This window comes from Epinephelus lanceolatus, chromosome 17 (assembly GCF_041903045.1).
Source record: "Epinephelus lanceolatus isolate andai-2023 chromosome 17, ASM4190304v1, whole genome shotgun sequence".
NCBI lineage: Eukaryota > Metazoa > Chordata > Actinopteri > Perciformes > Serranidae > Epinephelus > Epinephelus lanceolatus.
In genome coordinates, this window is record NC_135750.1 from 23,120,669 (window position 1) to 23,135,528 (window position 14,860).

Here is a 14,860-nt window from a genome sequence, read left to right on the forward strand (position 1 = left end):
ATTTTCTATGTAGTAACCACAATGACACATATTCTCAAAGGTAAAGGCAAGTGCTCCTGTTTTGCTTTTCCAATCACATCTCAAAACCTGATTTACTTATATTTAGGTCCTTGTCCTGCTTTATTAGTTGTGAGCTTAATACTATCTGAGGATGTCCATCATGTTTCTTTTTAGATCCATTTCAATGAGTTGGGTGAAGTCTCAGTGGTACATCCATTCTACTCAAAAGACTTTAAGTTAGACATGACATGTGTGCACTCACCTCCACCTTCACAACTTGTGTTTGTAAGGGTTCAGTCTGGCCCACTCGATGACTTAGCACACCTAATGTTGATGCACTTGTGAAGGCTGAGAGGTTTCAGGAGCAATTTAAATAGTGAGTAGATACTTCAAAATGCTGCCTCAGAGGCTTTTCCACCCTGACCAGTATACAGTTCTATATATTTGTTTAATAAATGGACAAATATTTTCAGAGTGTATGTGTTTACACTAAAAAACAGGAGAAAATTTTAAGGGGTTGTTATTTATAGGTTATTATGCAGTGGTTTTACTGGTCAGGCTCTGGGCTGTATGTGGCCCCTAAACTAAAATGAGTTTCACACCCCTGCAATAAGTTTATGAGCCTCATTATAGGTTATGCATTTTTGTTCATGATATAAGAGTATGATTATTCCCTGACAGAATTAAACAGGCAGGCCACGACAAAAACGGATGACGAAATATTTGAATGGTCCATGAAAACAGCCTGTTGGCCACGTCCAGCGCACACACCCCTCTGTGCACCCCTGTCAGGTGTCTCCACACTGGCACTGTTTACAGTAATGGAGACCTCTGTGTTCCAACGAGCATGGAAGTGAGGCATACATGTTTCATCAGATATGTCTGAAAGCATGTCTGTGCAGCACCTGGTTCACCTGAGCTGACCTGAACAGACAAGCTTTGGGCATGCAGCTGCACAGCTCCGCCTCCTGCACCGGGGCTTCATAGAGCTGTCAACCCCAAATTAACAACACGCACAACGGGAGGCGGAATTCACAGTAGGCCTACGTATACGGAAGCAGACAACGGGATTCATATCTAAATATGTAGGCTACGGTTGTGATTTTGTGTCCGGTGCAAAGCGAATATGGCTACAAGCGCAGACCCAGAGATAGTTATTATAGGATGCGGGATAGCAGGTATAGCGGCGGCACAGCGGCTCGTTAACGCTGGGTTTCATCATGTGAGGATACTTGAAGCGACTGCAAGGAGCGGAGGAAGAATAAAAACCGAAAGATTGGGTGAGCAACTTTATGTGAGCTGTTGTTATCAGGGAGTCTTTTAGAAAATTCAATAATAATAATTTCATAAGTTACAACAAACCAAAGCCTTGTATGTACAGCTAATACATCATCTGCTGATCTGTTCTCTTCTTTATCTCTATTTAAATGATCATGTATTTAAACTCCAGTGCTTGTGTCAGAGGGGTGAAGGTTGATCCACAATATGAAATAGGGGAGAACGGGGTTGGTTGTTTGAGCTAGATCTCTCAAACTTTGATACACGGTTGCCATATAGGTCTACTACAAATAAAATCACTTGGAGAGTACTACACAATCACAGAGTTATGGGAGTTAATGTCATATACAAAGAGTGATGTTGTTACAACCCTCCCCACTAACGTGGTAGGTTGTAACACTAGCTGGGGATGGATGTAACAATAGGTATTGTGATTAAATAAGACACACACTATCCAATTTATGCAACAAACCTTAATGAAGAATAAAGAATAAACAGTTTTAACAGAGTGAACAGTTTAAAGTGACAAAAATTTAGCACAATAACAAATGTGTGATTGTGGACCGTGTTTGTGTGTGTGTGTGTGTGTGTGTGTGTGTGTGTGTGGTCTATAAGAACCTAAATATGTAGGCTACAGTTGTTTCAATCAGACTCACAGTTGTGGCAAACGTAGACACCTTTCCCTGGGGTGCAGGCTTCATGGGCCCAGAACGTACAATCAACACACTTGACCCACACTAATTTTGACTTTGAGTTTGCAAAATGTTCCATGCACACAATGCAGAAGGTGTTACAACCCTACCCGTACCGGCAGCCATTACAAAGCTAACATTTTTCAGCATGTGCGTGCTAGCTATCATGAAAGCAACACATCAAATTAAAGTAGAGAACCTGACACTTAAGGTGATACAAGTGAAACAGTTGTATCTACAGCACATCGATGACATCACCACAGCTCCTTTCTAATTGGTCAAACTGTAACTGTTACAACCCTCCCCAGTCTACCCTACATATTTAGAAAGTTTGTGGTGAAATGAAGGCATAAAGCCTGAAAACAAAAACCGGAAATTCAGCTGTGTGTAGGGCTTGGTTACAGCTGATCTACAATGGGAACACATCATCACACTCATGATTATGATAGTTGTGTAATTGTGTATTATAGTTTTGTATTTTTCATTCATTTTTCATTTTCATTTCATTATTTTGTTCTTGATTTTCTTTTAAACTCAATTTTAGTTAGTTTTCGGAGTGGATTTGCTTGTTCCAGTTTAGTTTTTGTTAGTTTTTCTTTTGTTTTTAAGTTTTAAATTAAGGGTTAATTGTCAGGGGTGGGATTTAAGTTTAGAATAGGTGTTACAATACAGTCACAACACTTTGTGAAGGCACTTGACTCACAGTCATGTAGACATCACAGTCTCAGTGAACATGCACCAGTGCCTTGTCATGCTTGTTGCAGCTCAGCTAAAACTTAAGACATTAAAAGTGTGTTTTATTTTAGTTTTGTACATACCCAGTATTGTTTCAGTTAGTTTTCACATTTTTTTACTCCTAGTTACAACATTGTTGTGTAGCTCTTTTAAAACAAGTAAAAGTCTCTTGAGATGTAATTTTACATAATTAATAATTATATAATGAAAGGAGGAAAACATGTTATCAGTCATATTTATTTTCTCTGTAACTACACAATCCTGTTTTTTCTTAACAGGTAACAACATTACAGAAATAGGTGCAAGTTATATCCACGGTCCATCTGAGGAGAACCCGGTGTTTTGTCTGGCACGTGACTATGGCCTCCTGGATCCAGAGGCCCTCACCCAAGAGAATCAGGCCATGGACCTCGATGAACGCCTTCCCTGGGTTCCCAACTGGTTCAGCAGTTCAGGTCACCAGATGGTGAAATGCAACATGTCACCAGCCTGTTTTAACACATTCAAGTTATCTGGCTTTGTGTGCATTAGCTGTGTCCTCATGACAAACATTCTGTGTCCAGTAGTCTGGCTATTGTTTACTTTGTGCAAAAAAAAGTGATTTCTGTTATTGTGTTCTGTGGGTGATGTGCAGGTCAGAAGCTCAGTGCTGAAGACATGAAACCTGCTCTGGAGATGTTTGATGAGCTATTGGAGGATACTTTCCAGTTTCGAAATCAAGGAGAAAAGCCCTGGGCCAGCGTAGGACATTTTGTTCGATCAGAGGTATATTTTCTCTCAGTGACCAAAATTATATTCCCTACTGTTGAGATCTGAGAATTTCTTAATGATAAACTGAAGTTTGGGTGTTTGGTGCTATGTGCAGGCACAACAGCGAGCAGCAGAGAGGTGGGCCAATAAGGATGAAAGCACCAGGAAGCTGCTACTGTGTGCCATCAGTGCCATGTTGAAGGAGGAGTGCTGTGCCAGTGCAGCTCCCACCATGGACGAGATAGACCTGGCAGGATATAACATCTACAAAGCTCTAACTGGACTCGACTGCACATTCCCAGAGTTTGTTCTACACTGTCCCATAAACATAATCATACACACTAAATAAATGTTAGAAACATTTATTAACATTTATTAAAGGAATACTTCACTCACAAAATGGCCATCTGTATATCAGTAACTCACCGCATGTCACCTTGAATTTGTTTTTTAATTTGGTTTTCCCGTTTGCCTCCACAGTGAAAAGAAAATCCAAAAAAGATGAACATTTTTATGAACTAAAGCAAGCAGGGGTCCTGCAGTATAATCCAAGTCTCTTTTATCCAGTCCTATGTTCAGTACTTCCCAAGCACGTTCTGAGGGGTGCCCAGGGTGTGCTTCAGTTATACTGGTTTGACAAAAAGGCACGTGTTTGGAAAGTTCTTAGCACATGACTGGATAAATGAGAACCCTTTACCCCCAACTCATGAAGAATGTTCACCCTTTTTGGGTTAGATAATGAGTTTCAGCCCTCTAAATAAGTCGTGTTACCAATATCGATCTCCACTCAGCTCCTCTTTTTACTCAGTTCACTGTTTTTATTCATTTGAGATTGTTTTTGGGGCATTTTTGCCTTTATGTGATGGGGGAAAGAGAGGGGTGTGTGACATGCAACAAAACTCCTTAGCTAGAATTTAACGGAGGACATTGTTATTATATGGTATTATTAGCTGTGGTGAAGTGGTATTTGATGAGGTGGGTGTACTACTAGGTAGATTGGTATGTTACCAAGGAGGAAGTGGGTATTCTTTCTTATATATTCCAATGGCTTTTTGGCTGATAAGTGGGTATACTTTAAATGGCCAGAATAAGAGGTGGGTTAGTGAAATTTGTTACCGGGAGAGGTTGAAAGGAGATGTACGTTAAATGTTATACATTGCCTTACTAAGTTAGCACTTCTACCCTGCTTTACAGCATAGTCTTATCCCTTAATTTCCCTGTCCTCTGCCTCAGTCACCAGATAATGTGGTGGTTCACTTTCCTCCTGGGAGTACAGTTAGTGACTGTTATGGTGCAGGCTCCATGCTCGCTGACAGCTTGACGGAGTAGCAGAGGCTAACAACAAAGTGATGGGATTTAGCAAAGGGACAATTTGCTCCCCAAGACCTGATCCCCTTGGAGTGCTGAGACTGAGCCTTTTTGAGATAAACCAATATCTAAGTCCATTAAAGTGTCGCACATACGCATGTCGGTAACTTTTATTCATTGCCTTTCTCTTGCAGTGGCTACGAAGGCCTAATCCAGAACTTGATGTCGGAGCTCCCCAGTGGTTTAGTGACCTACAATCGGCCTGTTCACTGTGTCCACTGGGATAACACAGAGAGCGGAGACAGCACTGTTACGGCTGAGTGTAATGATGGGGAGAGGATCGCTGCTGATCATGTTATTGTCACAGTGCCTCTAGGTAGACCTCTGCACACTTACTATACTATTGTTCAGTGTATGATGAGTGTAAATGAGACATTTGACTTCTGTCAATGAGTTAATTAGTTGCAGGGCTATGCTTTTTTTGGCAACATTATTTTGGCTTTACAGTGGGGGTTGTCAATATGGATAAAATCCTCTATTATGGTATTTACAGTTTTACAGTATAGTATCAATACAGACTGTGATATGTAATATTTTTTGGAAAAATCTGTAATCACAAATTAATTAAATAATCTAATTGGCTTTTTCATCTAATTAAATATTTGACAAATCAAGTTAATTCATCACACTGAGACAAAAAAGTTATATCGAAATCCATCACACAATCCTGCAATATAATAAAATCACATAAAAGTGGGAGGGGTAACCTCAGGTTTAGTGGTATGGAAAAATATCTCACCCACCACCTAACCCTAAGCATTAACTTCTTGTTTGTTTGTTTCTTAGGATACCTTAAGAAGCACCATTCAACCCTGTTCTCTCCTCCTCTACCTGCACACAAGCTGAACTCCATCCAGAGACTGGGATTTGGAACATGCAACAAAATATTTGTAGAGTTTGAATCTCGGTGGTGGGATGCTGACTGTGAGATAATCTTCCTGGTGTGGGAAGATGAGGTCTGTAGCACATCCTTGAACCATAAAATACATTTACAAGCATGCACAGAACCAGTGTCTAATCTGGGCTCACTCTCGACTCATCAAATATGGACTCTTGGTCAGGTGTCAGACACCAATGCACAGAAGCACCCTTAAGCAACAGTATGAGATGCACCGTGTGGCGGCATTTCTCAATAATTCAGGCAACTACCATAGCACAAAAAGCGAGAAAGTCCACAAAGGGCAGGTGGGTTAAACACTGGACTTTCACCTGGGAGCCCTTGACCAAAGGCCAATAGAGTTATTTTAATAACGATGTAGTGTGCTAGTATGTGTAGCATAGACATATGTCATGTGATGTTGTATTACGTCGGTAGCAAATGTACTTATTTTAAACCTAACTACATTCTTTTGTTGCCTAAACCTAGACATGTTATTTTGTTCCCTAAACCTAAACATGTTACTTTGTTCCCAAAATCTTAACACGTTATTTTGTTCCCTAAACCTAAACACGTTATTTTGTTCCCTAAATCTTAACACGTTATTTTGTTCCCTGAACCTAAGGAAGTACACCTGAAACAGAAGTTTTTATGTCTCCATGCCAGCATCAGCTGTGGCCAGAGGGATTATGTTGGTGGGCTGTCTGTCCGTCCATTCCCTTCTCATGAACACAATGTCTCAAGGATGCCATCAGAAAGAATTTCTTCAAAATTGGGTACAGACATTCACTTAAACTCAAGGGTGAACTGATGAGATTTTGGTGGTCAAAGGTCAAGGTTACTGCGACCTCGTCTGTCTCATTCTCATGAACTCAAAACCACCATGACAGAATTTCTTCAAATTTGGTACAAACTTTCACTTTGAGTCAAGTATGAACTGATTAGAGTTTTGTGATCAAAGGTCAAGGTCACTGTGACCTTGCATCTGTCCCATTCTCGTAAAAGTGATATCTCAAGAAGGCCTTGAGGAAATTTCTTCAAATCTGGTGCAGACATCCACTTGGACTCAACAATAACCTGATTAGAATATGGGGGTCAAAGGTCGAACATCACTGTGACCTCATAAAATATGTTCTTGTCATATGTTTTGCTGATTTTATAGATCTTCTGTGCTGTTGAGAGGAAGATGTGTGTGAGGCATCCATGTTTTCACAGATGTGGATGTAAACTGTTGACTGTAACTTCACTAGTTTGCAGAGGCATACAACTGAGAGGCAGTAATTCTAGTTTTACCTATGTTCTAAGTTTATTTTGAAAACGATTGCTTGTATTTAACAAGCAGAAACTGTACATTTCTTGTGAAGGAAACCCCGAAAATGTATTTTGAAAAGAGAGGATGCAGCTAAGAAGTGTAATTTTTTTCCCCCCATGAAAGATTTTTTGGGGGGAGTTTTTCCTTATCCATTGCGAGGGTCCTAAGGACAGAGGGATGTCGTATGCTGTAAAGCCCTGTGAGGCAAATTGTGATTTGTGATATTGGGCTTTATAAATATAATTGATTGATTGATTGATTGATTGATTAAATTGACATACCATCCCTGAACATCCAAAACTGACGTAGGAGGGGTGTCTAGCACATCATGTCTTGACTGATCACTGACCAAGCGTTGGTATTTGGTAGTGACAATGTGTTTGGACAGAATATGTGTAATTTAATTAATAATTTTAATTTAATAGGCTTCTTCAGTAGCACATTAAGAAGTTTTATTTGCCGGCAAAACCTTAAACTGAACTTCCACTATGATTTTATGATCCTAATAAACAGACCTATGGCAACTACCTGCTGGGAAAAGCCCTGTTACACATAATGGATAGGCATTTACACCTAATACTAACATGCATCTATGGGATACTTTATCAGTCCTTTCTTCTCCTCATCAAAGTACATGCTAGTGCACAAAAAACTTCCTCTGGTAATATTTTTTCTTTAAAAACAGCAGTAAAAACATTTGTTTGCCCAATTTTCATCAGCAAATAACCCTGATAATCAATTTTTGTTTTACATCCTTTGTCTCTTTAGGAGGACATTTTGGACCAGGTGTCCAACAATTCCTGGATAAGGAAGTTGTCAGCGTTCACTGTGATCAAACGTGCTGAAAGGTCAGTAACATGTTAGGCAGCTGAGCAGTGTCTGATGCTCATTCTTCCCTATTTAAAGCTCCCTGAGTGACTCATAAATTCAGAGAGTAATGCAGCCATGTGACTCATCTTGCTAATTATTGTTAAACTCTCATTTATAGCCACGTTCTCTGCGGCTGGATCGCTGGGCACGAGTCGAAGTATATGGAGACACTTTCTGAGCAGGAGGTCAGACTTTCAGTCGCGGAGCTCATCCGTACATTCACAGGTGGTTCTCAACCTGTAGCTGCCTCCTAATCACTAATAAGGATGACAATAGTAATACATTACTTTTTTACTTTCTTCTTAAATGTAGAGGTATAAACTGCATTACAAAGAGGAAATGCAGCACAACGAATCACATTTAAGAGGTAGAATAGATCAGGAAAAAAAGCCTGATGACAAAATAAAAAGATACCTCAGATGAATGCACACATTGAAAAATAAAAAAAGGATTGTACGACCATAACTGACAACAATTAGGTCAAACGTTAAATGGGACAGTTTGGGAAAACACATTAATTCCCATCCAGGTAAACAGGTAAAGAAAGAAATGAAGAAAACTTCACACTCTCACAGGATTAGAAAGAGGTGTTGCTGGTACTTAACGGATTAACAGATTCAGCTATAGTTGTATGATTTTAATCCATCATGTGCAAGTTTAAAATACTGGATGCTTGATAAATTGACATTAAATTAGTGTATCATTATCTGATTATCTTTCCAACTCAGTCAGATTTTCAAAACTGTACAAGATTCCCATTTGTAAGTACTACTACAGTGTTGACATAAATGATGTTCACACTGTAAAGTTGGTTATGTTGCACTGTAACTTCCCCATGACATGGCCGTAAGCTGACAAAGTACAACTTAGGGAGAGGACAGACACAGAGTTGAGCCTGGCAAGCTGAGTCAAAGACAAAACCAACCGCTGTACAATGGAGCCTGCCAGTGCAAATATTTCACGCGATTGTACTTGTGTAACTGCAGTAACAGTCTTCTGATTTAGGGAACAGTGGTAGTGTTTCATTCGTTTTGCATGCCACCATTGACTTCTCCTCTGCTCTTGCCCTCGAGGGGAATCATTTTGTGGGAGGTGTGACGCTCAAAAAAATGTATTTACCGATTTGCAGACGTCTATTTCATAATGTAAGATCTATGGGGGAATAGTCTTTCGGGGCCCAGTGACGTCATATGATGATCTTGGAAGATGTCATTCCAATATTTGGACATAACAAATATTGGCTTCAGTGCCAGAGCACTTCCTGGGGGCCTGTGCTGGTTACATGGTTTGTTGGACAAACCATTTTTTTGTACTGTTAGTAACACAGTTTAAAAAAACTGCATTTTTATGATGATTTAGAACTATTAGATAGATAATGCTAACTTGAGTGTTTTTCTGTTCATCATTTTGAGGCCAAGATGCAACCAAGTGAAAAACTGACATTGCAAAAACAGTCCATTTGAAGCTACATGAAACACAGTGGGCATTAGATGTTTGTCTGATTTTATAATATGCTTTCCTTTGATCGGTAAGATATGATTTTTTTTTTTTTTAAGGAATTGTTTAAAAAAATATATCATTATTGTCAATGGACATGAAATGTACCTCCAGTTACAGAATGACTCAGAAGATGAATATAATAATGATGACAGACAGAAATTTTAAATCAGAAACTGATGCAGCTAATTACCAGATGCTGCAATTATAGTGCAGTTATCTGCAGAAGATGTTTATGATGATTTCTAAAAAGAAGTATCACGCTAAGCCTATAACTCATCATAACATGATAGTTTGGGCTGAAAGTGTGTATGCGCAATACCCAGACCGGAGGCCAAGTGATCGAGGGGAAGTTGATTTACAAATGAAACACAGCCAATGTGGCCTGTCCTGTAGTGCCACCTTCTGGTCAAACTGTATATGTTTTGACTCACCCATGGGATTAACAGAGAAGTATCTCAATTCTTGGCAATATATGCAGTGCGTTTTGCAGCGTGGAGGGCCACAAGTATGGCTGAAGACTTAAAGAGTTGTCACTTTTGCTTTGATCTTGATGTGCTAGAGGATCTGAGACAAAAGTTTTCCTGTAATTCATGTTCAGTTTACTTGTTTGAATAATTGATCCATAACATTGTTAAAGTGATTGAACTGGTTCTAAACTTAAACTTAAAGCCAATACTAGATTCAAAATTCAAGACCCAAAGCTTTATCGTTATCACACAGATGACAAGTTGCACTGTATAAAGAAATTCTTAGCTTGATGGTGAGTAACTGGCTTGCTTGGCTCACGCCTATGTGTATTATTGGCTGGATCAACTTTTCTTTAAGCAGTGTGAGCATTCTGTGGGATTTTTACTTTTTCTACTTGTGTGTGTGTGTGTGTGTGTGTGTGTGTTTAGGAAATCCTACCATCACCCCAACGAGAATCCTCCGCTCCCAGTGGTTTCATGACCCCTGGACATGCGGATCGTACATTTACCCAGCAGTAGGCTGTGTAGTGCAGGACCTGGAGAACATGATGGAGCCCCTGCCTATGAAGGGATCACAGTCACAGGTACAAAGATGGGTGTTGCTTACTCACACACACGTACAGAGTCCATATACACTAACCCACAAAATATGACTTTTGCTCCCAGTTCTAACTGCTCAGGTGTGTTTCAGCCCCTGCAGGTGTTATTCGCTGGAGAGGCTACTCATCCATACTACTATTCCACTGTCCATGGAGCTCTTCTCACTGGGTGGAGAGAGGCTGACAGACTCATCTCTCACTACTCCATCAGTCCAGATTAAAAAATTTAAAAGAGGAACACATAAAAACTGTTTTTTAATCCCCAAAACATAATGCAGTAATACTGAAAAAAAGACCTCCAAAGATTTCGCACATCTGTTTCCAGGTTTTGGGGAGTACGACTGCATACTGTATGTGACCAGAGTGAATCTGAGATTAGACAACATCAGAAAATGACAAAAGCTGCAGACGATGTTACGCAAGCAAGTGTTGAAGGCAAAGGTGATTCAGTCTCCATAAAATGTTCTTTTTCATCTGAGTCAACAGTGATTCTCATTCAATAAAGTGTCTCCTTTGCCTTATTTTACCTTGTGACTTTCATGCAGGGTAACATGCCACATGTAACTGCTATTAAATGGTGTAGCTGTTGTCCATGTAACATAAACAGAAAATGCATAGTTTGGTCTCAAACACAAGAGATGAAATGTTACCACTCACCCTACAGTCTAATAGTCAACTAATAGTTGTAACATAACCATGGGTGATATGTAACATACTTAAGATATTCAAGGCTTTTTATTCAACACTTACATGCCTTGTTAACAGAACTGGTGTGTGTGTGTGTGTGTGTGTGTGTGTGTGTGTGTGTGTGTGTGTGTGTGCACGCGTGCGTGCGTGCGTGTTAATGGTGGTGATGGAGGTTTAGTTATCGAGGGGGGTGTTATTAATGTGTAATTAAGTAATTGTCAAGATAGAACAGAGGCTATGCAAAGCAGCAAGTAACAGCAGAGCACCAGTACAATACAATGACACAACAACAACAAACTGCATGATAGCACAAACAGACATGCAAGAAACACCAAGCACCAACACACAGATTGGCATTACACTCAGACATGCAGAGTAGCAATGGAAGTAAAAATAGATAAAACACAACAGTCATTATGTACGGTCAAATGCACTGACGCGTAAGCCAAAATAGATACAGCATACATACCCATGCAGAGTTGGTTGTCTGGCAGTGGGCAAAGACATAAAGCAAGTTAGCAGCAATTTATCCAAAAATAACAATATGTTGTGGTGATGGTGAGCAACGTACTGTGTTGTTTATGTTCACATGTCTGATTGTCCAAAAAACAGGTCCTGAGCTTTTGTTTGAAGGTGTGATAGATTTTACTGTTTCTTATCTCAGATGGGAGATTGTTCCATAGTTTAGAAGCTCTGCTATAGCCTATATATTTTGGCAAGACAAGATCCTGTTTTGTTCATAGTCTCTGTGGGTGAAAGCAAAACATGAAAACTCACACAGACAGAAAGAGAATAAGCATGTTTCCCAAAATGTTGAACTACTTAAGTTTTACAGCAGCTGTTTTAATCACATTTGATTTGCCTGAGAGTGGGTAGATGATTTTGGTGCTCTCTAAACTCAGCTCAAGATATGACATTTGTTTCATGTTTTGTACATAGACTGTATTTACAAATACATCTACAGTGTATGGTTTTATAATTACAGTTTTCAGATTTGGGATTTTATGTGCTGTAATCAGGAAGACTTTCTTTGTGCTCATCCATTCACAATTCTCTCCATCCCACCCCCACTGCTTCCTCTTATCAGCTGACTATGGGTATTCACTCTTCTAGTTATCCAATGAAACTTTGCCACGATCTCCATCAGCCAATCAAGATGCCACTGCAAAATTTTAAATCTGCTCTCTCTTCTGCTGCTATCAGTGCCCTCCACCCTGTTCACCTCCAGTCATTATATCCAGAGTCCAGGACAAGCTCAAGCAAAGGCTCATTCCTCTACTCATCCAGATCATCAACACTTCTCCATCTTCCTGACATCTCATCTTCACCACCTTTACCACCACCACCACCGTCTAGACCTCTTGGGATTTGGTTGGGATGATGTTGGACGAAACATAGCAGTACCACTGGAGATCATGAAGGCAGTGTAATGTAATTCAAGCAAGAAACCGTGGGTACTGGATTTCCTGACTAACAGGACGCAGACTGTTAGGATCCACTGCAGCACGTCCTCACCCACCACCCTCAACACTGGTTCCCCCCAGGGCTGTGTATTGAGCCCCCTGCTGTACACGCTGCTGACATACCACTGCTCGGCAGGGTACCCGAGCTGTCATATTGTCAAGTTCGCAGATGACACCGCGGTTGTGGGACTAATATCCCATAATGATGAGACAGAGTACAGGCAGGAGGTGCAGCAACTGGAGGTCTGGTGCAGAGCAAACCTCGCATAAATGTGGCGAAGACCAAAGAGCTGATTATCGACTTCAGGAGGAGCAGCCACCCCCCTACTCCGCCCTCCATATTGCAGGTGAAGCTGTACAGGTGGTCCCCAGCTTCAAGTATCTGGGACTACACATTACAGACAACTTCACCTGGTCTGCCAACACCTGTCTGCCTGTGTGGTCAAGAAGGCCCACCAATGCCTTTACTTTCTAAGGAAATGAAAGCATGCTGGCCTTGGGTCCCCCGCCCTTGTTGCCTTCTACAGATGTGCAGTGGAGAGTGTCCTGACCCAGGCCGTTACTGTATGGTATGGCAACTGCACTGCAGCAAACAAGAAAGCTCTGCAGCGGGTGGTGAAATCCACTGAGAGGATCACCGGCTGCAAATTTGCACCCATCAGAGACATTTATGTCAGCCGCTGCAGGAGCAGGGCCTCTAACATCAACGAGGACCCAACACACTCTGAACATGACTTGTTCACCCCACTGCCCTCAGACAGAAGACTGAGCAGTATTAAAGCAAGGACCTCATGCCTCAGATCCAGTTTTTTTCCTGAGACAGTCAGACTTCTGAATAATACATAGCCCACAAGCTGAGCTGACTATACTGCATAAATTGACTGTGACTTCCTTATTTATCGTTTAACTATGTGTTTTTAACTTACGTATTTAACTTAACTTTGCCCCTCTTTTTATTTATTGTGCTCTCACTGGGCCTTGAGCACCTAATTTCGTTCTCTCATGTACCCCATGCAGGAATGAAAATAAATGAACCTTGAACCTTGAACCTTGAAAGAAGTTTAAATAATGGTGGAACAGAGCTAATCAGTAATATAGTGAGAAGAATTCTCCATCCACATGTTGGGATGTTTACAATGGCTACACAAACCACCGCTGTTAACAAAGCTGTCTCTTTTAAAATGTTATGATCAATGTTAAAATATTACATGACCTCCTCCACTCTTCAGATTTGGCACAAATGGCCATTTGGACGTAAAGATGGACTGATTAGATTTTGGTGGTCATAGGTCAAAGGTCAAGGTTACTCTGACCGCATCTATCTCATTTTTGATATCTGAAGAAACCCTTTGAGGGAACTGTTTTTAAATTTGGCACAAACATCAACTTTAACACAAGGATGAACTGATTAGAATTTGATGGTCAAAAGTTACTATGACCTTGTGTCCATCTCATTCCACTGAAGTGTCCACTGTGAGTCAAGGATGAACTGATAAGAATTTGTTGGTCAAAAGTCAAAGGTCACTAGGACCTTGCATCCGTCTCATTTCATAAACGAATATCCCAAGAAGGCCTTCAGGAAATGACCTCAAATCTGGCACAAACGTCCACTTGGACTCAAGAATGAACTAATTAGATTTGGTGGTTAAAGGTCAAGGTCACTGTGACCTCAAAAAACATGTTTTTAGCCAAAGCCCAAAATATCATATGCTAATTATGACAAAATTTCACACAAATGTCTAACAGGATAAAATGGAAAAAAAAAGATGAAGTCATTACATTTTTCATCCAAAAGGTCAAAGGTCAACATGACTTTGACATCATAATATTCAGCAAAAATACTTTTCTGGCCATTACTTAACCTCATAACTCAGAAACAAATACTAAGTTGGTGACACTGATCTTGGGTGTCAACCTTGAAACTGTACTGACTGTAAAGATCTTCTGTACTGCCAGTGGGAGAATGTGTATGAAATATCCATGGTACAGACATGGATGTAAACTGTAACTGCAACTTGACGGGTTCACTGAGGTAAACAACCACAAGGCAGTAATTCTAGTTTCTTCTTATTTTCTGTGTTTGGGACGTATACCCACACAGCACTCAGGTGAGGTCAAGGATTTTTACAAAGGTAGCAACCAGGTGTCAGACTGTACGCAGCATGCAGACAAGAGACACAGTGGCAAATACAGCACACAAACAGAGTTAATACCATTCAAAGTCCAGTTATAAATGCCATGCTTGGATCAAAGATTTGTGGC

General features: G+C 40.4%; 1 protein-coding gene across 3 annotated transcripts; it reads left to right on the forward strand.

Annotated features, from left to right (window-relative positions):
• Positions 1 to 823: 823 nt before the first annotated feature.
• LOC117248217 (peroxisomal N(1)-acetyl-spermine/spermidine oxidase-like) lies at positions 824 to 13,646 on the forward strand. 3 transcript variants are annotated; one of them, XR_004500881.2, is made up of 11 exons: positions 824 to 1,280; positions 2,984 to 3,160; positions 3,340 to 3,470; positions 3,571 to 3,758; positions 4,958 to 5,139; positions 5,610 to 5,779; positions 7,781 to 7,860; positions 8,001 to 8,107; positions 10,279 to 10,433; positions 10,541 to 10,889; positions 12,339 to 13,646. XR_004500881.2 is itself a non-coding variant. In XM_033613040.2 (10 exons), the coding sequence occupies exons 1-10, from the start codon at positions 1,127 to 1,129 to the stop codon at positions 10,667 to 10,669; spliced, it is 1,473 nt and encodes a 490-aa protein (XP_033468931.1). In that variant the 5' UTR covers positions 830 to 1,126; the 3' UTR covers positions 10,670 to 10,967. The 3 variants fall into 3 exon arrangements, 1 of the variants encoding a protein (XP_033468931.1); XR_004500882.2 differs by lacking the exon at positions 12,339 to 13,646 and having other exon boundaries at positions 830 to 1,280; positions 8,001 to 8,067; positions 10,541 to 10,677; XM_033613040.2 differs by lacking the exon at positions 12,339 to 13,646 and having other exon boundaries at positions 830 to 1,280; positions 10,541 to 10,967.
• The last annotated feature ends 1,214 nt before the right edge of the window (positions 13,647 to 14,860 follow it).

Coding starts and splice junctions, on each gene's coding strand:
- LOC117248217 (XM_033613040.2), top strand. CDS start 1,127: ATGGCTACAAGCGCAGACCCAGAGATAGTTATTATAGGATGCGGGATA. Junction 3,759..4,957: donor CTCGACTGCACATTCCCAGA/GTTTGTTCTACA, acceptor TTTCTCTTGCAG/TGGCTACGAAGGCCTAATCC. Junction 7,861..8,000: donor GTGATCAAACGTGCTGAAAG/GTCAGTAACATG, acceptor TCTCATTTATAG/CCACGTTCTCTGCGGCTGGA.